Source organism: Hypanus sabinus, chromosome 26 (genome assembly GCF_030144855.1).
Source record: "Hypanus sabinus isolate sHypSab1 chromosome 26, sHypSab1.hap1, whole genome shotgun sequence".
Classification (NCBI taxonomy): Eukaryota; Metazoa; Chordata; class Chondrichthyes; order Myliobatiformes; family Dasyatidae; genus Hypanus; species Hypanus sabinus.
In genome coordinates, this window is record NC_082731.1 from 4637911 (window position 1) to 4664368 (window position 26458).

At 47.9% G+C, this 26458-nt stretch overlaps 1 protein-coding gene across 1 annotated transcript in view; it reads right to left on the minus strand.

Moving 5' to 3' along the window:
* Nucleotides 1–6788: 6788 nt before the first annotated feature.
* LOC132381763 (homeodomain-interacting protein kinase 4-like) overlaps nt 6789–26458 on the minus strand; it is a 50638-nt gene continuing 30968 nt past the window's right edge. Inside the window, exon 3 of the mRNA XM_059951335.1 lies at nt 6789–6968. Coding sequence (XP_059807318.1) covers nt 6789–6968 — 180 coding nt within the window. The remainder of the gene's footprint in view (nt 6969–26458) is intronic.

Genomic DNA, 26458 nt, shown 5'->3' on the forward strand with positions numbered 1-26458 from the left:
CAGGCACAGGATAACCCTAACAAACCTGGGGAATGTGACTGACACCCCGCTGTCGGATGTCACACCAAAGGAAACAATTCTGCTTTGACGTGGAAGAAAATTATTCTTTCTCAATCCCTTTGAGAGAAAGTTTGTCAGCTAGTTTACTTCATGAAACTTGTACAAGAATCGTTGGCATTTGAATAAAGGGTTAAGTGCCTCATGTCCTGCTGTCTTTGTGAATCTGTCAGGCAGCGGGTAATTGCCAAAACTTCACAGCAGCTGTGATCATAGATAGGTCAAATAAATATCATTTACTCAGGAAGCCTCGAAGCAGAAAAGCTGGGGGGGTGGATTGTAAACACAGACCTGCTAGCAGTGGGGGGGGGGGGGCCTCCAGAATTCTTGGAGAGGGGTGGAATTGGGGCAGGGTATTCTGCTGTTGCTAAACCTGATTTTAGGGAGCCTAGTTCTGCTGTGAGGTAAATTATAACTCCATTGCAAGGCTGGGGTAGGGGGGCCTACCTGCGTCACACTTGTGGCCTGACCCATCTCTGGGACAGAGAGAGAGAGCACACACTGACCCTGTCAGGTCTGGGGAGCGTCTCCCTCAGTCTGACATTAATCCCCCTTGCCCGCAGATCTTGAACATCGTTAGCTTTGACTGTAAAGCAGGCTTCTCATTGCTCCCCACCCCATTCCACCCAGGCTGAATTTAGTTCAGTTCACCCGATGCTGGTGTCAATCCCACCACTGTTGGTTCATCGGCTTGATGTGTCTTCCACAGGGCACAGACACCCAATACATCCCTTTCCCATGTACATGTACGTCCCCCCGAGACACACCTTCCTGTGCACTCACAGTGAATCAGTGAAAAACTAGACGGCCAACGTGCAAAAGAAGACAAATTCTGTTAATACAAAAACAACAAATAATGAAGTAAATGGTCGATTCTGAGAACGGGGTGCAGGAACACCAGAGTCCATGCCAACCGCCGGACACCTATTTATAATCCCACACTCTCTTCCCACCCCCTCGCCCCATTAACTGCCCCGAGATTCTACTTCGCACACACACTAGGGGCAGTCTCTCTGGGACGGGGATGGAAATTGATTGGTTCGGAGGGAAGAGAAACCATGATGTCACAGAATGTGCAAACCTTATTCTGAGGCCGCGTCTAACCTGGGATGCAGAGTCTGTGGGACATTTCTACCAGCTTCAATACTCAAGGGAAAGGGGTGCGCCAAGTGCCCCTTGTGTATGTGTCCCTCCTAAAGCAAAGCACAAAGGTCCAGGCAGCCATTTCAGTCTGCAGCAGATGTAATGTGAGAGGTGCCCAACTAGATGAGATATCAAACACAAGGCAGTACCTGAAGATGAGAATTGGCTGACTTCGTTTGTGCAAACATTCCCAATGTTACATATCCCGTAACTGGATAACTTACCAGCAAAGATAGAGAGGTCAGTTGGAGTCTGGTGTCACTATTTTCAAACGTTTTTATTTATAAAGGGGCACAAAAGTAAGGTTAATACAAACATTCAGATAACGCACGTCGTCAATCCTCAATCTAAAGCGCGGGTATAGTAATAATCATCATCAAGAAATGAGCTCTACTGTTGTCTAGGGGTTAATATATTGTCCGTCGGAAATATAAAAGTCACTCAGAAGTCTGCAGACTTCAGCCTTTTGGGAATCGCTGGGTTTCACGTGTTGCGACAGAGAGAGAGAGAGATTGGTGAGAAAAGGAAAAACTTGCCGGGTCTTTATGAAGCATCCGTTGAATCAGGGGAGTGGGCTCCCCCAGTGTTAGTTAAAAGCGGTTGTCCGTGATTCCAGCCACAGATTCCAGGCCCGGAATCTAACGCACGTGGCTTCCTTCAAAATGGCTTCCCGCTACGACGGGATCGCTATCGTGTCTTCTTGGTGCGTCTGAAGGGGTTGTCCCCCCCCCAGACCCTCCTTTATACTTCCTCACGGGGTCGCAGGTGTCAATCAGGTTGGGATGATGCAATCTCTCTCTCAACCAGCCCACTTTACCCGAGGGCTTTACACGTGGTCTCCATGAGACAATAGTCAATGTCGCCTTATTTTGCATCCCGGTGGAACGTGGTACTCTGCACGTCTCTCTCTCTCTCTCTCCCACTTCCTGGGTCTACTGCCCCAACTAGTGCTCTTGTGATTCTCGCAAAGGAGGGGGCTGGGATCATAACACCAACACTGATCGATGCCTTTCATGTTGTGAAACATCCCAAATTAAACTTTATTTGGTCATTGATCACAGGGCATCAGAGTCAATTCCAGTGTCATCTGAAAGGAGTCCTCCCTGTGGAATATTTTGGTTTCCTCCCACAGTCTAAAGGTGTACTGATTAGCTGGTTAGTTGGTCCTATGAGTAGGCTAGGGTTAAATCAGAGTTGTTAGGGTGGCGAGGATGAAAGAGACTGCTCTGCCTGTATCTCAATGATCAAATGCATTCAATAGTGATCAAATGCATTCAGTAGTGATCAAATATGTTCAGTAGTGATCGAATGCGATCAGTAGTGATCAAATGCATTCAGTAATTATCAAATGTGTTCAGTAGTGATCAAATGCATTCAGTAGTGACCAAATGCATTCAGTAGTGATCAAATGTGTTCAGTAGTGATCAAATGTGTTCAGTAGTGACCAAATGCATTCAGTAGTGATCGAATGCGATCAGTAGTGACCAAATGTGTTCAGTAGTGATCAAATGCATTCAACAGACAATAGACAATAGGTGCAGAAGTAGACCGTTCGGCCCCTCGAGTCTGCACCGCCATTCTGAGATCATGGCTGATCATTCACTATCAATACCCAGTCCCTGCCTTGTCCCCATTTCCCTTGATTCCCCTATCCATCAGATATCTATCTAGCTCCTTCTTGAAAGCATCCAGAGAATTGACCTCCACCGTCTTCCGAGGCAGTGCATTCCAGACCCCCACAACTCTCTGGGAGAAGAAGCTCTTCCTCAACTCTGTTTTAAATAACTGACCTCTTATTCTCAATCCATGCCCTCTGGTACTGTTCTCTCCCAACATCTGGAACATATTTCCTGCCTCAATCCTATCAAATCCTTTAATTATCTTAAACGTTTCAATCAGATCCCCTCTCAATCTCCTCAATTCCAGTGTGTACAAGCCCAATCTCTCCAATCTCTCTATGTAAGACAGCCCTGCCATCAATGTGTTCAGTTGTGATCAAATGCATTCAATTTAAAGGGCGATGGCCAAAGGCATCATCGCAGAGGTGAGTTTTCACAAATGTCTTGAAGGAAGGAAAAAGGGTGGGAAGTTTCAAAATTTCAACAGCTTGGAGCTTACCTTTAAAAGACGCGACCACCAAGTTTTAAAAGACTCCAGATTTATTAGACAGAACAGTACAGTTCAGGAGCAGGCCCTTTATCCAATAATGTTGGTGATTAAATTCCCTACTTTAATGCCTTCTGCCTATACAGTGCCTGTATTATTCAATTTCTTGCTCATTCAGGTGGTAATAAGCCAACTTTACCTGTACAGCAACTCTTGAGGAGACAGGAACTTCGACCCCAAGAGCCCTCTGCACCTGAACACTGTCGAGGGTCTTGCCAATCTCATTTATTGAAGGTGATGGGGTGGTGGCCAAATCTCAAGGTAACAAGCTACAGGACTATAGGTTCTGATGGTTCTGATGGTTCTGATGGTTCTGGTGGTGTGGTGGTTCTGGTGATGTGGTGTGGTGGTTCTGAAGGTTCTGGTGGTGTGGTGTGGTGGTTCTGATGGTTCTGGTGGTGTGTTGTGGTGGTTCTGGTGGTGTGGTATGGTGGTTCTGATGGTGTGATGTGGTTTGGTGTGGTGTGGTGCTTCTGATGGTTCTGGTGGTGTGGTGTGGTGGTTCTGGTGGTGTGGTGTGATGGTTCTGGTGGTGTGGTGGTTCTGATGGTTCTGATGGTTCTGGTGGTGTGATGTGGTGGTTCTGGTGGTTCTGATGGTGTGGTGGTTCTGGTGGTGTGGTGTGGTGGTTCTGGTGGTGTGGTGTGGTGGTTCTGGTGATTCTGGTGGTGTGGTGTGGTTTGATGTGGTGTGATGGTTGTGGTGTGGTGGTTCTGATGGTTCTGGTGGTTCTGATGGTGTGGTGGTTCTGGTGGTGTGGTGTGGTGGTTCTGATGGTTCTGGTGGTTCTGATGGTTCTGGTGGTGTGGTGTGGTGGTTCTGGTGGTGTGGTGTGGTGGTTCTGATGGTTCTAGTGTTGTGGTATGGTGGTTCTGGTGGTGTGATGTGGTTTGATGTGGTGTGGTGCTTCTGATGGTTCTGGTGGTGTGGTGTGGTGGTTCTGATGATTCTGGTGGTGTGGTGTGGTTTGGTGTGGTGTGATGGTTCTGATGGTTCTGGTGGTGTGGTGGTTCTGATGGTTCTGGTGGTGTGGTGTGGTGGTTCTGGTGATTCTGGTGGTGTGGTGTGGTTTGGTGTGGTGTGATGGTTCTGATGGTTCTGGTGGTGTGGTGGTTCTGATGGTTCTGGTGGTTCTGATGGTGTGGTGGTTCTGGTGGTGTGGTGTGGTGGTTCTGATGGTTCTGGTGGTGTGGTGTGGTGGTTCTGATGGTTCTGGTGGTTCTGATGGTGTGGTGGTTCTGGTGGTGTGGTGTGGTGGTTCTGATGGTTCTGGTGGTGTGGTGTGGTGGTTCTGATGGTTCTGGTGGTGTGGTGTGGTGGTTCTGATGGTTCTGGTGGTGTGGTGTGGTGGTTCTGATGGTTCTGGTGGTGTGGTGTGGTGGTTCTGATGGTTCTGGTGGTGTGGTGTGGTGGTTCTGATGGTTCTGGTGGTGTGGTGTGGTGGTTCTGATGGTTCTGGTGGTGTGGTGTGGTGGTTCTGATGGTTCTGGTGGTGTGGTGTGGTGGTTCTGATGGTTCTGTTGGTGTGATGGGAGGGTGGCCATAAGTTGGTAACAAGGCTGTGAATGGGGAGCAGCAGCCGAAGCCGCAGGACTGGAGGTTCTGCTGGCATGATGCTTGTCATTTATTTATGGACGCAGCCCTTTGAGCCACACCACCCACCAACCCCCAGCTTAACCCACACCTAATCACGGGACAATTTCCAATGACTAATTAACCTAACAACCGGTGCGTGTTTGGACTGTGGGAGGAACCCCACCCCATCCATGGGGAGAATGTACAGAGGACGCCGCATTAGGGTTGAATGGTGAACGATGCATTGAGCTGAACCGGTGTACACAGTGCATCGGCAGAATTTCAGCTCCAGTCTTGGCACAACACGGTCCAGTGACTAGGGAGCAGAATGCCACAGAGTGCAGGAAACGGGTTTGGCTTTATTTGGGAAGTAATTGCTGAATGTTGAATATGCAGTCTGACGAGCTTCTGGGGCAGCGAGATTGGTGAGCACGTCGAGGGCTGTCGTGCTGCAGAGAATTGCGTTGTTTTTGGGAAGGGCTTCCGAGGGATAAGGCCAGTAATAGAGGAGACAAGTGCCTGAGTAACAGTGCGGGAAGGGGGAAAAGAAGTCATCGTTGACGAGACTATTCTGCGTACATGAGATCCTGCAGATGCCGGCAACCTCGAGTAGTGCACATAGTGTTGGAGGAACTCAGCACGTCAGGCAGCATCTATGGAGAGGAATAAAGAGTCAACATCTTGGGCTGAGACCCTTCAGGACTGGAAACGAAGGGGACAGAATTGTAACCTGGCCAGCCTTCGCCGGGGGTAAGTGGCTTTAGAGAAATACAGGTGGAAGGGGAGGGAAGTTTGCTTTGACTTTGGAGAAGGTTAACGCAAGCTCTGATTGGTTTGGCACGTTGCAGCTCTAAAGAATCTGCCATTTCAGATAAACAGCCTCGACATAAATCAGAAATGTGAACTTATTTTCTCTCTCCTCAGATGCTGATACCTCAGCATTTCAGGAGGTAGAGGATAAAAGCAGGGAGTTTGTATGTGAGCACATCATGGGCAGGCTTGGGCAATATAAAGGATGAGTCTGTTGGGACAGTCCTGCTTGTGGGGCATCGGAGAGGAGAGAGAAGTGGGTTAGACACAGGTGGGAGATTTGGGGTCACTCTCAGTCTGGGAGATAATGGCCTAGTGTCCAGGGCTGGGTTCGTGCTCCCAGGAGGAGCGTTCGAGGAGTTTTTCAGGAGACTATGTCCTCTGCAGAGTAGAGGTAAGATCAAATCACCCTCCAGCTCACACCCTCACTCCACCCTTGGCCCAGCTCAGATGCAATCGTGTGCTAAGATTTTGCTAGCTTTGACCATAAGTACCATGTGCCAGGCAAGCGTCAGTACCTATGGTGGCAGTGGCCATCCGGCAAAAAGGGTTCTGCACACCTTCGTACCTTATTCAACTCAACAAAACCGGCTGATTTTCAAACAGCTTTATTAACAATACAAAATACAGAGTGCATTAATTGCGTAACAAATCAAAACTCTCTTTCCACAGGTTTCAGAGTACTGACGGAGTCACTTGCAGAAATAGACTGCATACACTAAACCAGCCATTTTGTTTTTCTTGATAAAGGCCTCCCACCATCTTCTTCGTTCTACTTTATCTCCTGACTGACCATGGTTTTGAATTCAGTCCTGGCGTGTTCTAGCACAATATCTATTTTTGAATTCCCTTCAATATGATCTGAGAGATCTATTTTCACGTTCCTTTATTCTAAATAAAATGACGCTTACAGTTGAAGATTTAGACGGTTTATTATGTGGCAAATATCCAAGGCATTTGTCACATTGTAAAATCTTTTGAAGTTTTTTGTCTGGTCAGCAGGGGGCGCTCACTGCAAGACTAACAGAACAAGGCAATTAATGATGGTTTTCCATGTGCAGGTAAGTCTGGTAGTTGTTACTTCGGGGTTGTATGTCCTCGTATTCAATAGACTCCGAATCTGTGCTATCAGGGCTCCAAGTCTTGCTACAGATGTTTAACCATTCGTTGTCGAAGCTGTCAGAGCGTTCGGAATCTTGTTGGCTTGGTTGAGATCTCTGGATCGGGTAATAAATAGACTGAGGTCAATGTGTGGAAGGCAGTTCTGATCAGAATCAAGTTTAAGGAAATAACAAGCGGGAGAGCTGAAGGAGAATCAGTGGATGCTGTGTACTTGGGTTACTCAGCAGGCCTTTGACAAGGTGCTGCACGCTTAACAAGACAAGAACCCACGGGATTTCAGTTCCCTACCACATTCCCAAAGGTGTGCAGCTTAGTAGGTGAATTGGCCACTGTAAATTATTCCGCAGTGTATAGGTGAGAGGGGGAACCTGTGGGGAGAGCGATGTTGGATAGTGTTGATGAGCAGGGGGATCTTGGTGTCCCTGAGGGTGGCTACGCAGCCTGATAGGTTGGCGAAGAAGGCATTTGGCATGCCTGCAGAAGAGGTTTACCAGGATGTTGCCTGGATGAAAGGGCATGTGCTATCATGGCCAGTCTTGGGTTGTTTGCTCTGGACCATCAGAGTCTGAGTGGAGACCTGATGGAGGTTTATATGATTAAGAGATGCACAGGTAGAGTAGAAAGACAATATCTTTTCCCAGGGGTTGAAATGGCGAATACCCGAGAGCATGCATTTAAGGTGAGGGGGTAATTGCAAAGGAGATGTGAAGGGCAAGGTTTTTTGCACAGTGGTGGTAGTGGCAGATACACTAGAGACTGAAGAGACGTCTCGGTAGGCCCATGACTGTGAGGAAAGTGGAAGGATAGGGACGTTGTGTCAGCAGAAAAACTCAGTTTGGCCATTTGGTCACTAATTTAATTGGGTCAGCACAACACTGTGGGCTGAAGGGCCTGTACCTGTGCTGTACTGTTCTATGTCCTAATAGAAGGTGCAAATGGCTGCGGCTGACAGGCCTGTTTTCCTGCTCCATCTCTCTCTGACCACTACCCACCTGTCACTCTAGCCCCATCTTCCTCGTGCTTTATATTACCGTCCAATCATATATTGTTCGAAACCCTGGGCATGCCACCCTTCTCCATGAGGAAGTGATGGGTGTGGTGAACTATGTGCCTGTCGGGACACGCCCCCTGCTGACTGCTCCTGTGGCTCCTCCCACAGGCCCCTGTATAAAGGAGATCTGAGGCCAGACGCTCGGCCTCAGTCTCCAGGACATGGTATGATGGACACTCACTCCTGGTTCCTTCTTCCAGTCAATAAAAGCCGATATCTCGCCTTACGTCTCAGTGTGAGTTATTGATGGTGCATCAATGGGGAGTGCCCACAATGCCATTGAGGAGGAAGTTCTGGGCGCCACGGTAACACAGCTGTTATCATGCTCGGGCCACCAGTATTCCGACGTCAGCTGCAAGAGTCTGCACATCCTCTCCGTGACCATGTCGGATTTCTCCAGGTGCTCCAGTTTCCTCCCTCAGTTCAAAGACTGAGGTTGCTAGGTTGATTGGTCATTGTAAATTGTCCTGTCGTTAGGTTAGGGTGAGATCAGTGGGTTGCTGGTGGTGCTGAATCTCAATAAATAGCTACAATTTAGACCCAGACTATTAGGGAACAGAGACTCAACGTTTTCCAAGTCTGGGTGGTAGGTGGGTGGTTTGGAAGGAAATTGAAATTGGTGTATGATTGTCACATGTTAAAAGAAAGATAGTCTTAGCAAACAGATCAAATCATTGCACGGAGCATTGAGGTGGAACAAGGCAAAACAGTAATAATGCAGAATCAAGTGTTCCAGCTAAGGGAAAGTGCAGTGAGGGAAAGATCATTATGAGGTCAAGAATCCATCAATGAAACCATTCAACAGTCTATAGCAGTGGGGTAGAAGTTGTCCTGATGTTCCCATGTTCCTGCCGCCTTTTGTCCTTCTTGAGGGTGAAGGTCATGGGTTTGTGAGAAGCTGTTGGAGCAGAGTAACTGGTGTGCATTTTACGCACATTGTATATGTAACCGTTGTGCTCTGGCGATGGGTTTAGGAATGTCTCTGTGAGCCCATGAGTTTTGGGGGAGGGGATGGTTCAAGAATTAGTCACTCTATATGGGAGACCCATCCTCTGTCCTGCCCCTGTAGGTGAGGTGTCTGGTGATGGGTTTAGTGTCTGGGTCAGTGTGTGAGTTTGGGGGGTGAGGGAGTGGTTGAGGAATTAGTCACTCTACATGGGACACCCATCCTCTGACCTGCCCCTGTAGGTGAGGTGTCTGGTGATGGGTTTAGTGTCTGGGTCAGTGTGTGAGTTTGGGGGGTGAGGGGGTGGTTGAGGAATTAGTCACTCTACATGGGACACCCATCCTCTGACCTGCCCCTGTTGGTGAGGTATCTGGTGAAGGTGATGCCCCCTCTGGACTGGGAGGGGTCAACCCCCTGGCACTCGTGTGGCCTGAACGCCAGTGTACTGTCTTCTGTCGTTTACTGCATGTAGCACAGAATAGGCCCGTCAGGCGCTCCGAGCTACGTCACCCGGAAGATCCCAGTTTTACCCTAGCCTAATCACGAGGGAATTTACGGTTGAACCGACTAATTGGTAAGTCTTTGGATTGTGCAACGAAACTGGAGCATCTGGAGTAAACACACACATTTTACAGGGAGGAGCGCAGATCCTTTACAGATGACTTCAGAATTGAACTCTGAGCTGTAATGGAGCCATGGTGCTCCTGAATGTTACCTGGGTCTAGCCGCACACAGTCCTGGACTGCTTCACAGTCAGTGAATAGCCCCTCTTCTGAACCTCTGATGGGAGGGCATCAAGGAAGCAGCTGTAGATATCTGGGCTGAGGACACTGCCCTGAGGAACTCCTCAATGGTGAGCTGGGTCTGGGACAGTGGAGCTCCTATAACCTGAGGCACCTTGTTTGAGGACTGATCCAATCACCTGAGTGTTTCCCATTGATGCCCGTTGACTCCAGTCTTACCAAGGCTCTTTGGCAAGAAGCCCAGTACTGCCTTGAAGTCGAGCTGAAACACTAAAGATGCTGGAATTCAGAGCAACACACACACACACAATGTAGTGTATTTAACATCCCAGTAATATTTGAATAATACTGTAAACATATTGTTTGATTAAGCATTCTTTCCATATTCATCATGGCTGCATGTAAGAAGCATATAAATGGCTTACATCAGGAACACTGCTGTTCATTGTGTTAAATCGTCCCTACAAGCTCTAAAAGCTGGTCCTCTGTATCTCCATCTGCATCTGGATCCTTGACCTCCTCACCAGAAGACCACAATCCGTCTGGATGGGAAATAACATTAATCCTGGTGCGCCTCAGGGGTGAGTGCTTAGCTCTCTGCTCTACTCTCTCCTGGCTCTCTGACTAGGTACATCTCAAATGCCATCTATAAGTTTGCTGATGACACAACTATTGTTGGCAGAATTTCAAATGATGTCGAGAAGGTGTACAGGAGAGAGATATATCAGCTAGCTGAGTGGTGTCACAGCAACAACCTTGCACTCAAGACCAAAGAACTGATTGTGGACTTCAGAAAGGGTAAGATGAGGGAACACACACCAGTCCTCGTAGAAGGATCAGAAGTGGAGAGAGTGAGCAATTCCAAGTTCCTGGGTGTCAATATCTCTGAGGATCTATCCTGGGCCCAACATATCAGTGCAGTTGGTGAGACCGCACCTAGAGTATTGTGTGCAGTTTTGGTCCCCTAATCTGAGGAAAGACATTCTTGCCATAGAGGGAATACAAAGAAGGTTCACCAGATTGATTCCTGGGATGGCAGGACTTTCATATGAAGAAAGACTAGATCGACTAGGCTTATACTCACTGGAATTTAGAAGATTGAGGGGGGATCTTATTGAAAAGTATAAAATTCTAAAGGGATTGGACAGGCTAGATGCAGGAAGATTGTTTCCAATGTTGGGGAAGTCCAGAACGAGGGGTCACAGTTTAAGGATAAAGAGGAAGCCTTTTAGGACCGAGATGAGGAAAAACTTCTTCACACAGGGAATGGTGAATCTGTGGAATTCTCTGCCACAGGAAACAGTTAAGGCTGGTTCATTGGCTATATTTAAGAGGTAGTTAGATATGGCCCTTGTGGCTAAAGGGATCAGGGGGTATGGAGAGAAAGCAGGTACAGGGTTCTGAGTTGGATGATCAGCCATAATCATACTGAATGGCGGTGCAGGCTCAAAGGGCTGAATGGCCTAATCCTGCACCTATTTTCTATGTTTCTAAGTTACAAAGAAAGCACAACAACAGCTATACTTCATTGCAGTTTGAGGAGATTTGGTATGGGGATGTTTACTACTGCACAGAATTGAAAGAAGCTGCAGAAAGCAGTGAACTCAGTCAGCTCCAAGTCATAAACACGAGAAAGTCCAAAGTAAAAGACACAAAATGCTGGTTGAACTCAGCATGCTAGGCAGTATCAATGGAAGTGAATAGAAACATAGTAAACCTACAGCACAATACAGGCCCTTCAGCCCACAAAGCTGTGCCGGACATGTCCCTACCTTAGAAATACCCATAGCCCTCTATTTTTCAAAGCTCCATGCACCCATCCAGGAGTCTCTTAAAAGACCCTATCATTTCCGCCTCCACCACCGGCACCGGCAGCTCATTCCACATACTCATCACTCTCTGCTTAAAAAAACACTTACCCCGGGCATCTCCTCTGTACCTCCTCCCCAGCACCTTAAACCTGTGTCCACTCGTGCTAGCCATTTCAGCTCTGGGGAAAAGCCTCTGTCTAGCCACACGATCAATGCCTCTCATTTTCTTGTACACCTCTATCAGGTCACCTCTCACCCTCTGTTGCTCCAAGGAGAAAAGGCTGAGTTCACTCAACCTATTCTCATCAGGCATGCTCCCCAATCCAGGCAACATGCTTGTAAATCTCTTCTGCAACTTTTCTATGGTTTCCACATCCTTCCTATAGTGAGGTGACCAAGTGGGGTCTGACCAGGGTCCTATATAGCTGCAATATTATCTCTCGGCTCCTAAACTCAATCCCACGATTGATGAAGGCCAATGCACTATATGCCTTCTTGATCATAGAGTCAACCTGCACAGCAGCTTTGAGTGTCCTATGGGCTCGGACCCCAAGATCCCTCTGATCCTCCATACTGCCAAGAGTCTTGCCATTAATACTATATTCTGCCATCATATTTGACCTACCAAAATGAACCACTTCACTCTTATCTGGGTTGATCCATCTGCCACTTCTCAGTGCATCCTATCAATGCTCTACTGTAACCTCTGACGGCCCTCCATACTATCCACAACACCCCCAACCTTTGTGCCATCAGCAAATTTACTAACCTATCCCTCCACTTCCTCATCCAGGTCATTTATAAATAAACACAAAGAGTAGGGGTTCCAGAACAGATCCCTGAGGCACATCACTGCTCACTGACCTCCATGTAGAATATGACCCGTCTATAACCACTCTTTGCCTTCTGTGGCCAAGCCAGTTCTGGATCCACAAAGCAATGTCCCCTTGGATCACATGCCTCCTTATTTTCTCAATAAGCCTTGCATGGGCTACCTTATCAAATACTTTGCTGAAATCCATATTCACTACATCTACTGCTCCTCCTTCATCAATGTGTTTAGTCACATCCTCAAAAAATTCAATCAAGCTTGTAAGGCACGACCTGCCTTTGACAAAGCCATGCTGACCATTCCTAATCATATTATGCCTCTCCAAATGTTCATAAATCCTGCTTCTCAGGATCTTTTCCATCAACTTACCAACCACTGAGGTAAGACTCATTGGTCTATAATTTCCTAGTCTATCCTTACTCCCTTTCTTGAATAAGGGAACAACATCTGCAACCCTCCAATCCTCCAGAACCTCTCCCGTCCTCACTGATGAAGGAAAGATCATTGCCAGAGGCTCAGCAATCTCCTCCTTCGCTTCCCACAGTGGCCTGGGGTACATCCCGTCCGGTCCCGGTGACTTATCCAACTTGATGCTTTCTAGAAGCTGCAGCACATACTCTACCTTAATATCTACACTCTCAAGCTTTTCACTTCACTGTAAGTCATTCCTACAATCGCCAAGATCCTTTTCCATAGAGAATGCTGAAGCTAACTATTCATTAAGTACTTCTGCTATTTCCTGCGGTTCCATACACACTTTTCCATTGTCACACTTGATTGTTCCTATTTTCTCACGTCTATCTTCTTGCACTGCGCATACTTGTAGAATGCCTTGGGGTTTTCCTTAATCCTGTCTGCCAAGGCCTTCTCATGGCCCCTTCTGGCTCTCCTAATTTCATTCTTGTGCTCCTTCCTGCTCGCCTTATATCTTCTAGATTCCTATCATTTCCTAGTTTTTTGAACCTTTCATAAGCTCTTCATTTCTTCTTGACTAGATTTACCACAACCTTTGTACACCACAGTTCCTCGACCCTACCATCCTTTCCATGTATCATTGGAATGTACCTACTCAGAACCCACACAAATACCCTCTGAACATTTGCCACATTTCTTCTGTACTTTCCCTGAGAACATCCGTTTCCAATTTATGCTTCCAAGTTACTGCCTCATAGCCTCATAGTTCCCCTTGCTCCAATTAAACATTTCCTTAACTTGTATGTTCCTATCCCTCTCTAATGTTGTGGTAAAAGAGATAGAATTGTGATCACTATCTCAAAAATGGCACAACATCTGCAAAACTCCAATCCCCCAGAACCCAGTTGGAATATAAGTGATTTCCCCCTCCACCCTGAGGTGTCTTATCTTGGCACCAGAGGAGGCCATGGACAGACACAATCGAATAGGAATGGGAATGAATTAAAATATTGAGCAACTGGGAAAAACTGATTGTGGCAAATCAGTGGAGGTGCTTGACGATGGTCTCATTAATTTATGATGGATCACACCAATCTAAAGAAGGCTGCGGAATAGACAACACAAGCAGATTCACAGCTCAGTTGTTGCTTCACCAGGAAGGATTGTTTAGAGCCCTGAATGGAGGTGAGAGGGGAGGTGTAGCACTTGGGCCACTAGCATGGGGTAAAAGCTGGGAGGAAGAGTAGTGGGAAAAGGCAAATGGCCAAGGGAATCGCGAAGCAAGTAATTACTGTGGAGAAGAGGAAGTAAACATATGTTTGGTGGTAGGAGATCGTTGAAGCTGGAGGTTGATGTGGTTGTGGAGGTTGATGTGTTGGATGAGGAGGTTCACAGGGTGGTGAAGGTTGTGGAGGTTGATGTGTTCGATGAGGAGGTTCACAGGGAGGTGAAGGTTGTGGAGGTTGATGTGTTGGATGAGGAGGTTCACAGGGTGGTGAAGGTTTTGGAGATTGATGTGTTGGATGAGGAGCTGAACAGGGTGGTGAAAGTTGTGGAGGCTGATGTGTTGCATGAGGAGGTTCACTGGATGGTGAAGATTGTGGATGTTGATGTGTTGGATGAGCAGGTTCACAGGGTGGTGAAGGTTGTGGAGATTAATTTGTTGGATGAAGAGGATCACAGGGTGGTGAAGGTGGTGGAGGTTAATGTGTTGGATCAGGAGATTCACATGGTAGTGAAGATTGTGGAGGATGATGTGTTGGATGAGGAAGTCACAGGGTGCTGTAGATTGTGGAGGTTGTTGAGTTGGATGTGGAGCTTCACAGGGTGGTGAAGATTCTACAGGTTGATGAGTTGGACGCGGAGGTTCAGAGGGTGGTGAAGGTTCTGGAGGTTGATGTGTTGCATGAGGAGGTTCACAGGGTGGTGAAGATTGTGGATGTTGATGTGTTCGATGAGGAGGTTCACAGGATGGTGAAGATTGTGGATATTGATGTGTTGGATGAGCAGGTTCACGGGGTGCTGAAGGTTGTGGAGATTAATTTGTTGGATGAAGAGGTTCACAGGGTGGTGAAAGTGGAGGAGGTTGATGTGTAGGATGAGGAGGATCACAGGGTGGTGAAGACTGTAGAGGTTGATGTGTTGGATGAGGACGTTCACATGGTAGTGAAGGTTTTGGAGGTTGATGAGTTGGATGAGGAAGTTCACAGGGTGGTGAAGACTGTGGAGGTTGATGTGTTGGATGAAGAGGTTCACAGGGTGGTGAAGATTGTGGAGGTTTATGTGTTGGAGGAGGAGGTTCACAGGATGGAAAGGGTTGGGGAGGTTGATCTGTTGGATGAGGAGGATCACAGGATGGTGAAGGTTGTGGAGGTTGTTGAGTTGGATGTGGAGCTTCACAGGGTGGTGAAGATTCTACAGTTTGATGAGTTGGACGTGGAGGTTCAGAGGGTGGTGAAGGTTGTGGCGGTTGATGTGTTGGATGAGGAGGCTCACAGGGAGGTGAAAGGTTTGAAGGTTGATCTGTTGGGTGAGCAGGTACACAGTGTGGTGAAGATTGTGGTGGTTGATGTGCTGGTTGAGGAGGTTCACAGGGTGATGAAGATTGTGGAGGTTGATGTATTCGGTGAGGAGGTTCACAGGGTGGTGAAGATTGTGGAGGATGATGTGTTGGGTGAGGAGGTTCACAGGGAGTTGAAGCTTGTGGAGGTTGTTGTGTTGGATGAGGAGGTTCACAGGATAGTGAATATTGTGGACGTTGATGTGTTGGTTGAGGAAGCTCACAGGGTGGTGAATGATGTGCAGATTGATTTGTTGGATGAAAAGGTTCACAGAGTGGTGAAGGTTCTGGAGATTGATGTGTTGGATGAGAAGGTTCACAGAGTGGTGAAGGTTCTGGAGATTGATGTGTTGGATGAGGATGTTCACAAGGTGGTGAAGGTTGTGGAGGTTAATGTGTTGGATGAGGAGTTTCACAGGGTGGTGAAGATTGTAGAGATTGATATGTTGGATGCGGAGGTTCACCGGGTGATGAAAATTGTGGAGGTTGATGTGTTTGATGAGGAGGTTCACAGGGTGGAAAAGGTTGTGGATGTTGATGTGTTGGATGAGGATGTTCACAGGATGGAAAGGGTTGGGGAAGTTGATCTGTTGGATGAGGAGGATCACAGGATGTTGAAGGTTGTGGTGATTGATGTGTTGGATGACGAGGTTCACACGGTGGTGAAGCTGGTGGAGGTGAATGTGTTGGATGAGCAAGTTCACAGGGTGGTGTAGATTGTGGAGATTGTTGAGTTGGATGTGGAGCTTCACAGGGTGCTGAAGATTCTACAGGTTGATGAGTTGGACGCGGAGGTTCAGAGGGTGGTTAAGGTTGTGAAGGCTGATGTGTTGGATGAAGAAGATCACAAGGTGGTGAAGGTTGTGGCGGTTGATGTGTTGGATGAGGAGTTTAGGGTGGTGAAGGTTGTGGAGGTTGATGTGTTGGATGAGGAGGTTCACAGGGAGGTGAAAGTTTTGAAGGTTGATCTGTTGGGTGAGGAGGTACACAGTGTGGTGAAGATTGTGGTGGTTGATGTGCTGGTTGAGGAGGCTCACAGGGTGATGAAGATTGTGGAGGTTGATGTATTCGGTGAGGAGGTTCACAGGGTGGTGAAGATTGTGGAGGGTGATGTGTTGGGTGAAGAGGTTCACAGGGAGTTGAAGCTTGTGGAGGTTGTTGTGTTGGATGAGGAGGTTCACAATGTGATGTACTTTGTGGAGGTTGATGTGTTGGTTGAGGTGGTTCACAGTGTGGTGAAGGTTCTGTAGGTTGATGTGTTGGATGAGGAGGTTCACAAGGTGGTGAAGACTGTGGAGGCTGATGTGTAGGATGAGGAGGTTAACAGGGTGGTGAAGCATTTGGAGGTTCAGGTGTTGGGTGAGGAGGTTCACAGGGTGATGAAGATTGTGGAGGTTGATGTGCTGAATGAGGACGTTCACAGTGTGATGACGATTGTGGAGGTTGATGTGTTGGATGAGGAGGTTTACAGGGTGGTAAAGGTTGTGGATGTTGATGTGTTGGGTGAGGAGGTTCACAGGGTGGTTTAGGTTGTGGAGGCTGATGTGTTGGATGAGTAGGTTCGCTGGGTGGTGAAGGTTCTGGAGTTTGATGTGTTGGATGAGGAGATTCACAGGGTGGTGAGTCTGTGGAGGCTGATGTGTCGGATGAGTTGGTTAACAGGGTGGTGAAGCATTTGGAGGTTCAGGTGTTGGGTGAGGACGTTCACAGAGTTGTGAAGCTAGTAGAGGTGAATGTGTTGGATGAGGATGTTAACAGGGTGCTGTAGATTGTGGAGGTTGTTGACTTGGATGTGGAGCTTCACAGGGTGGTGAAGATTCTAGAGTTTGTTGTGTTTGATGCGGAGGTTCAGAAGGTGGTGAAGCTGTGGAGGTTGATGTGTTGGATGAGGAGTTTAGGGTGGTGAAGATTCTGGTGGATGATGTGTTGAATGAGGAGGTTCACAGGGTGGTGAAGGTTATGGAGGTTGATGTGTAGGATGAGTAGGTTCACAGGCTGGTGAAGTTTGTGGACGTTGATGTGTTGGATGAGGAGGTTCACAGAGTGGTGAAGGTGGTGGAGGCTGATGTGTTGGATGAGGAGGTACACAGGGTGGTGAAGGATCTGGTAGTTGATGTGTTGGATGAGGAGTTTCACAGGGTGGTGAAGGTTGTGGAGGCTGATGTGTTGGATGAGGAGGTACACAGGGTGGTGAAGGTTCTGGAGGTTGATGTGTTGGATGAGGTGGTTCACGGGGTGGTAAAGATTGTGGAGGTGATGTGTTGTGTGAGGAGGTTCACAGGGCGGAGAAGATTGAGGAGGTTGATGTGTTGGATGAGGAGTTTCACAGGGAGATGAAAGTTGTGGAGGTTGATGTGTTGGATGAGGAGTTTCACAGGGAGATGAAAGTTGTGGATGTTGATGTGTTGGATGAGGAGGTTCACAATGTGGTGAAGGTTCTGGAGGTTGATGTGTTGGATGCGGAGGTTTACAGGGTGGTGAAGGTTGTGGAGGCTGATGTGTAGGATGAGGAGGTTAACAGGGTGGTGAAGCATTTGGAGGTTCAGGTGTTGGGTGAGGAGGTTCACAGGGTGATGAAGATTGTGGAGGTTGATGTGCTGAATGAGGACGTTCACAGTGTGATGACGATTGTGGAGGTTGATGTGTTGGATGAGGAGGTTTACAGGGTGGTAAAGGTTGTGGATGTTGATGTGTTGGGTGAGGAGGTTCACAGGGTGGTTTAGGTTGTGGAGGCTGATGTGTTGGATGAGTAGGTTCGCTGGATGGTGAAGGTTCTGGAGTTTGATGTGTTGGATGAGGAGATTCACAGGGTGGTGAGACTGTGGAGGCTGATGTGTCGGATGAGTTGGTTAACAGGGTGGTGAAGCATTTGGAGGTTCAGGTGTTGGGTGAGGAGGTTCACAGGGTGATGAAGATTGTGGAGGTTGATGTGCTGAATGAGGAGGTTCACAGTGTGATGACGATTGTGGAGGCTGATGTGTCGGATGAGTTGGTTAACAGGGTGGTGAAGCATTTGGAGGTTCAGGTGTTGGGTGAGGACGTTCACAGAGTTGTGAAGCTAGTAGAGGTGAATGTGTTGGATGAGGATGTTAACAGGGTGCTGTAGATTGTGGAGGTTTTTGACTTGAATGTGGAGCTTCACAGGGTGGTGAAGATTCTAGAGTTTGTTGTGTTTGATGCGGAGGTTCAGAGGGTGGTGAAGCTGTGGAGGTTGATGTGTTGGATGAGGAGTTTAGGGTGGTGAAGATTCTGGAGGCTGATGTGTCTAAAGAGGAGGTTCACAGGGTGGTGAAGGTTCTGGAGGTTGATGTGTAGGATGAGTAGGTTCACAGGCTGGTGAAGTTTGTGGACGTTGATGTGTTGGATGAGGAGGTTCACAGAGTGGTGAAGGTGGTGGAGGCTGATGTGTTGGATGAGGAGGTACACAGGGTGGTGAAGGTTCTGGAGGTTGATGTGTTGGATGAGGAGGTTCACGGGGTGGTAAAGATTGTGGAGGTGATGTGTTGTGTGAGGAGGTTCACAGGGCGGAGAAGATTGAGGAGGTTGATGTGTTGGATGAGGAGTTTCACAGGGAGATGAAAGTTGTGGAGGTTGATGTGTTGGATGAGGAGTTTCACAGGGAGATGAAAGTTGTGGATGTTGATGTGTTGGATGAGGAGGTTCACATGGTGGTGAAGATTGTGGAAGTTGATGCTTTGGATGAGTAGGTTCACAGGGTGGTGAAGGTTTTGAACGTTGATCTATTGGGTGAGGAGTTACACAGGGAGGTGAAGATTGTGAAGGTTGATGTGTTCATTGAGGAGGTTCACAGTGTGATGAAGATTGTGGAGGTTGATGTATTGGATGAGGAGGTTCACAGGCTGGTTAAGGTTGTGGAGGTTGATGTGTTTGACGAGCGGGTTCACAGGGTGGTGAAGATTGTGGAGATTGATGTGTTTGATGAGGAGGTTCACAGGGTGGAGAAGGTTGTGGATGTTGATGTGTTGGATGAGGAGGTTCACAGGGTGGTGAAGGATGTGGAGATTGATGTGTTGGATGAGAAGGTTCACAGAGTGGTGAAGGTTCTGGAGATTGATGTGTTGGATGAGGAGTTTCACAGGGTGGTGAAGATTGTAGAGATTGATATGTTTGATGAGGAGGTTCACGGGTGGAGAAGGTTGTGGATGTTGATGTGTTGGATGAGGATGTTCACAGGGTGGTGAAGGATGTGGAGATTGATGTGTTGAATGAGAAGTTTCACAGGGTGGTGAAGGTTGTGGAGACTGATGTGTTGGATGAGGAGGTTCACAGGGTGGTGAAGGTTGTGGAGGCTGATGTGTAGGATGAGGAGGTTAACAGGGTGGTGAAGCATTTGGAGGTTCAGGTGTTGGGTGAGGAGGTTCACAGGGTGATGAAGATTGTGGAGATTGATGTGTTGGATGAGGAGGTTCACAAGGTGGTGAAGGTTGTGCAGGCTGATGTGTAGGATGAGGAGGTTAACAGGGTGGTGAAGCATTTGGAGGTTCAGGTGTTGGGTGAGGAGGTTCACAGGGTGATGAAGATTGTGGAGGTTGATGTGCTGAATGAGGACGTTCACAGTGTGATGACGATTGTGGAGGTTGATGTGTTGGATGAGGAGGTTTACAGGGTGGTAAAGGTTGTGGATGTTGATGTGTTGGGTGAGGAGGTTCACAGGGTGGTTTAGGTTGTGGAGGCTGATGTGTTGGATGAGTAGGTTCACTGGGTGGTGAAGGTTCTGGAGTTTGATGTGTTGGATGAGGAGATTCACAGGGTGGTGAGACTGTGGAGGCTGATGTGTCGGATGAGTTGGTTAACAGGGTGGTGAAGCATTTGGAGGTTCAGGTGTTGGGTGAGGACGTTCACAGAGTTGTGAAGCTAGTAGAGGTGAATGTGTTGGATGAGGATGTTAACAGGGTGCTGTAGATTGTGGAGGTTGTTGACTTGGATGTGGAGCTTCACAGGGTGGTGAAGATTCTAGAGTTTGTTGTGTTTGATGCGGAGGTTCAGAGGGTGGTGAAGCTGTGGAGGTTGATGTGTTGGATGAGGAGTTTAGGGTGGTGAAGATTCTGGAGGATGATGTGTTGAATGAGGAGGTTCACAGGGTGATGAAGGTTATGGAGGCTGATGTGTCTAAAGAGGAGGTTCACAGGGTGGTGAAGGTTCTGGAGGTTGATGTGTAGGATGAGTAGGTTCACAGCCTGGTGAAGTTTGTGGACGTTGATGTGTTGGAACAGGAGGTTCACAGGGTGGTGAATGTTCTCTAGAATGATGTGTTGGATGCGGAGTTCACAGGGTGTTGAAGATTTTGGAGCATGATGTGTTGGATGAGTAGGTTCACAGTGTAGTGAGGATTGTGGAGGTTGATCTGTTGGATGAGAATGTTCACAGAGTCGTGAAGGTTGTGGAGGTTGATGTGTGTTATGAGGAGTTTCACAGGGTGGCGTAGATTGTAGAGTTTGATTTGTTGGATGAGTAGGTTGACAGGATGTTGAAGGTTCGGGAGGTTGATGTGTTGGATGAGTAGGTTCACAGGGTGGTGAATGTTGTGGAGGCTGATGTATGGGATGAGGGTGCTCACAGGGTGGTGAAGGTTGTGGAGGTTCATGTGTTGGATGAGTAGGTTCACAGGGTGGTGAAGGTTGTCGAGGTTAATGTGTTGGATGAGGATGTTCACTACGTAGTGAAGATTGTGGGGGTTGATTTGTTTGATGAGCAGGTTCACAAGGTTGTGAACTTTGTGGAGGCTGATCTGTTGGATGAGGAGGTTCACAGGGTGGTGAAAATTGTGGAGGTTGATGTGTTGGGTCAGGAGGTTCACAAGATAGTGAAGGTTCTGGAGCTTGATGTTTTGGATAAGGTTGATCGCAGGGAGCTGACGTTTGTGGGGGTTGATGTCTTGGATGAGGAGGTTCACAGGGTGGTGAAGATTGTGGAAGTTGATGTGTTAGATGAGGAGGTTCACAGGGTGGTGACGATTCTGGAGGTTAATGTGTTGGATGAGGAGCTTCACTGGGTTGTGATGGTTGTAGAGGTTGATGTGTTGGATGTGGAGGTTCATAGGGTGGTCAGGGTTGTGGAGGCTGATGTGTTGTATGAGGAGGTTCATAGGGTGGTGTAGGTTATGGAGGTTCATGTGTTGGATGAGGAGTTTCAAAGTGTGGTGAAGGTTCTGGAGGGTGATGTGTTCGGTGAGGAGGTTCACAGGGTTGTGTATGTTGTGGTGGATGATGTGTTGGATGAGTAGATTCACAGGGTGGTGAATGTTGTGGAGGCTGATGTATGGGATGAGGGTGCTCACAGGGTGGTGAAGGTTGTGGAGGTTCATGTGTTGGATGAGTAGGTTCACAGGGTGGTGAAGGTTGTCGAGGTTAATGTGTTGGATGAGGATGTTCACTACGTAGTGAAGATTGTGGGGGTTGATTTGTTTGATGAGCAGGTTCACAAGGTTGTGAACTTTGTGGAGGCTGATCTGTTGGATGAGGAGGTTCACAGGATGGTGAAGGTTCTCGAGCTTGATGTGTTGGATAAGATTGATCGCAGGGAGCTGACGGTTGAGGAGATTCACAGGGTGGTGAAGATTGTGGATGTTGATGAGTTTGATGAGGAGTTTAGTGTGGTGATCCTTCTGGAGATTGATGTGATGGATGAGGAGGTTCACAGTGTGGTGAAGGTATTGGAGGTTGATGTGTTGGACGAGGAGGTTCACAGGGTTGTGAAGGTTGAGGGGGTTGATGTGTTGGGTGAGGAGGCTCACAGGCTGGTGATGATTCTGGAGGTTGATGTGTTGGATGAGGTGGTTCCCTGGGTGGTGAAGATTGTTCACAGGGTTGTGAAGATAGTGGAGGTTGATGTGTTGGATGAGGAGGTTCACAGGGGGGTGAAGGTTGCGGAGGTTGATGTGTTGGATGAGGAGTTTCACAGGGTGGTGAAGGTTTTGGAGGTTGATGTGCTGAATGAGGTGGTTCACAGGGTGTTTAAGGTTGTGGAGGATGATGTGTTGGATGAGTAGTTTCACAGTGTAGTGAGGATTGTGGAGGTTGATCTGTTCGATGAGAATGTTCACAGGGCGGTGAACATTGTGGAGGTTGTGTTGATGTGTTGAATGAGTCGCTTCACAGCGTGGTGAAGTATGCATAGGTTGGTGCTAGATGAGCAGGTTCGCAGGGTGGTGAAGGTTGTGGAGGTTGATGTGTGGGATGAGGAGTTTAACAGCATGGTGAAGATTCTGGAGGTTGATGTTATGGAAGAGGAGGTTCATGGGGTGTTGAAGGTTGTGGAGGTTTAAGTGTTGGATTGGGAGCTCCACAGGGTGGTGAAGATTGTGGAGGTTGATGTTTTGGATGAAGAGTTTCACAGCGTGGTGAGGGTTTTGGAGTTTGATGTGCTGGATGAGGAGGTGCGCAGGGTCGTGAAGGTTCTGGAGGTTGATGTGTTGGATTGGGAGCTTCACACGGTGGTGAAGATTGTGGAGGTTGAAGTGTTGGAACAGGAGGTTCACAGGGTGGTGAAGGTTGTGGAGGTTGATGTGGTGGATGAAGAGTTTCAAAGCGTGGTGATGGTTGTGGAGGTTGATGTGTTGGATGAAGTGTTTCACAGCATGGTGAGGGTTGTGGAGGTTGATCTGTTGTATGAGGAGGTTCACAGGGTGGTGAATGTTCTCTAGAATGATGTGTTTGATGCAGAGGTTCACAGAGTGGTGAGGGTTCTGGAGGTTGATGTGTTGAATGAGTAGGTTCACAGCATGGTGAAGTATGTGTAGGTTGATGTGCTGGATGAGGAGGTGAGCAGGGTGGTGAATGTTGTGGAGGTTGATGTTTTGGATGACGTGTTTCACAGGTTGGTGACAGTTGTGTAGGTTGCTGTGTTGGATGCGGAGACTCACAGGGTGGTGAGGGTTGTGGAGGTTGATGTGTTGGGTGAGTAGGTTCACAGGGTGGTGAAGGTTTTGGAGGTTGATGTGTTCGATGAGGAGCTTCACAGGGTTTTCAAGATTCTGTAGACTGATCTGTTGGATGAGGAGGTTCACAAGGTGGTGAAGGTTGTGGGGTTTGATGTGTTGGAGAGGAGTTTCACAGGGTGGTGAAGCTTGTAGAGGTTGATGTGTTGGGTGTGGAGGTTCACAGGGTGGTGAAGGTTCTGGAGGTTGATGTGTTGGATGAGGAGGTTCACAGGCTGGTGATGGTTGTGGACTTTGATGTGTTAGATGAGGAGGTTCACAGGGTGGTGTCGATTCTGGAGGTTAATGTGTTGTATGAGGAGATTCACTGTGTGGTAATGTTTGTGGAGGTTGATGTGTTGGATGAGGAGCTTCAAAGTGTGGTGAAGGTTCTGGAGGTTGATGTGTTCGGTGAGGAGGTTAACAAGGGTTGTGTATGTTGTGGTGGATGATGTGTTGGATGAGCACGGTCACAGGGTGGTGAAGGTTCTGGAGGCTGATGTATGGGATGAGGAGGTTCCCAATGTGGTGAAGTTTGTGGAGGTGGATTATTTGGATGAGGAGGTACAGAGGGTTGTGAAGGATTTTGAGGTTGATATGCTGGCTGAGGAGATTCACTGGCTGATGAAGGATGCGAAGGTTTATGTGTTGGATGAGGAGGTTCAAGGGTTGTGAAAATTCTGGATGTTGATATGTTTGATGAGGAGGTTCACAAGGTGGTGAAGAAGATGAGAAGTTGGATGAGAAGTTTCACAGGGTGGTGAAGATTGTAGAGTTTCATGTGTTGGATGTGGAGGTACACAGGGTGGTGAAGGTTGTGGAGGTTGATGTGGTGGATGAAGAGTTTCAAAGCGTGGTGATGGTTGTGGAGGTTGATGTGTTGGATGAAGTGTTTCACAGCATGGTGAGGGTTGTGGAGGTTGATCTGTTGTATGAGGAGGTTCACAGGGTGGTGAATGTTCTCTAGAATGATGTGTTTGATGCAGAGGTTCACAGAGTGGTGAGGGTTCTGGAGGTTGATGTGTTGAATGAGTAGGTTCACAGCATGGTGAAGTATGTGTAGGTTGATGTGCTGGATGAGGAGGTGAGCAGGGTGGTGAATGTTGTGGAGGTTGATGTTTTGGATGACGTGTTTCACAGGTTGGTGACAGTTGTGTAGGTTGCTGTGTTGGATGCGGAGACTCACAGGGTGGTGAGGGTTGTGGAGGTTGATGTGTTGGGTGAGTAGGTTCACAGGGTGGTGAAGGTTTTGGAGGTTGATGTGTTCGATGAGGAGCTTCACAGGGTTTTCAAGATTCTGTAGACTGATCTGTTGGATGAGGAGGTTCCCAATGTGGTGAAGTTTGTGGAGGTGGATTATTTGGATGAGGAGGTACAGAGGGTTGTGAAGGATTTTGAGGTTGATATGCTGGCTGAGGAGATTCACTGGCTGATGAAGGATGCGAAGGTTTATGTGTTGGATGAGGAGGTTCAAGGGTTGTGAAAATTCTGGATGTTGATATGTTTGATGAGGAGGTTCACAAGGTGGTGAAGGTTCTGGAGGCTGATCTGTTGGATGAGAAGTTTCACAGGGTGGTGAAGATTGTAGAGTTTCATGTGTTGGATGTGGAGGTACACAGGGTGGTGAAGGTTGTGGAGGTTGATGTGGTGGATGAAGAGTTTCAAAGCGTGGTGATGGTTGTGGAGGTTGATGTGTTGGATGAAGTGTTTCACAGCATGGTGAGGGTTGTGGAGGTTGATCTGTTGTATGAGGAGGTTCACAGGGTGGTGAATGTTCTCTAGAATGATGTGTTTGATGCAGAGGTTCACAGAGTGGTGAGGGTTCTGGAGGTTGATGTGTTGAATGAGTAGGTTCACAGCCTGGTGAAGTATGTGTAGGTTGATGTGCTGGATGAGGAGGTGAGCAGGGTGGTGAATGTTGTGGAGGTTGATGTTTTGGATGACGTGTTTCACAGGTTGGTGACAGTTGTGTAGGTTGCTGTGTTGGATGCGGAGACTCACAGGGTGGTGAGGGTTGTGGAGGTTGATGTGTTGGGTGAGTAGGTTCACAGGGTGGTGAAGGTTTTGGAGGTTGATGTGTTCGATGAGGAGCTTCACAGGGTTTTCAAGATTCTGTAGACTGATCTGTTGGATGAGGAGGTTCACAAGGTGGTGAAGGTTGTGGGGTTTGATGTGTTGGAGAGGAGTTTCACAGGGTGGTGAAGCTTGTAGAGGTTGATGTGTTGGGTGTGGAGGTTCACAGGGTGGTGAAGGTTCTGGAGGTTGATGTGTTGGATGAGGAGGTTCACAGGCTGGTGATGGTTGTGGACTTTGATGTGTTAGATGAGGAGGTTCACAGGGTGGTGTCGATTCTGGAGGTTAATGTGTTGTATGAGGAGATTCACTGTGTGGTAATGTTTGTGGAGGTTGATGTGTTGGATGTGGAGGTTCATAGGGTGGTGAAGGTTGTGGAGGTTCATGTGTTGGATGAGGAGCTTCAAAGTGTGGTGAAGGTTCTGGAGGTTGATGTGTTCGGTGAGGAGGTTAACAAGGGTTGTGTATGTTGTGGTGGATGATGTGTTGGATGAGCACGGTCACAGGGTGGTGAAGGTTCTGGAGGCTGATGTATGGGATGAGGAGGTTCCCAATGTGGTGAAGTTTGTGGAGGTGGATTATTTGGATGAGGAGGTACAGAGGGTTGTGAAGGATTTTGAGGTTGATATGCTGGCTGAGGAGATTCACTGGCTGATGAAGGATGCGAAGGTTTATGTGTTGGATGAGGAGGTTCAAGGGTTGTGAAAATTCTGGATGTTGATATGTTTGATGAGGAGGTTCACAAGGTGGTGAAGGTTCTGGAGGCTGATCTGTTGGATGAGAAGCTTCACAGGGTGGTGAAGATTGTAGAGTTTCATGTGTTGGATGTGGAGGTACACAGGGTGGTGAAGGTTGTGGGGGTTGCTGTGTTGGATGCGGAGGTTCACAGGGTGGTGAGGGTTCTGGAGGTTGATGTGTTGAATGAGTAGGTTCACAGCCTGGTGAAGTATGTGTAGGTTGATGTGCTGGATGAGGAGGTGCGCAGGGTCGTGAAGATTGGGGAGGTTGATGTGTTGGAACAGGACGTTCACAGGTTGGTGAAAGTTGTGCAGGTTGATGTGTTGGATGAAGAGTTTCACAGTGTGGTGAGGGTTGTGGAGGTTGATCTGTTGTATGAGGAGGTTCACAGGGTGGCGAATGTTCTCTAGAATGATGTGTTCGATGAGGAGGTTCACAGGGTGATGAAGGTTCTGGAGGTTGATGTGTTGGAATAGGAGGT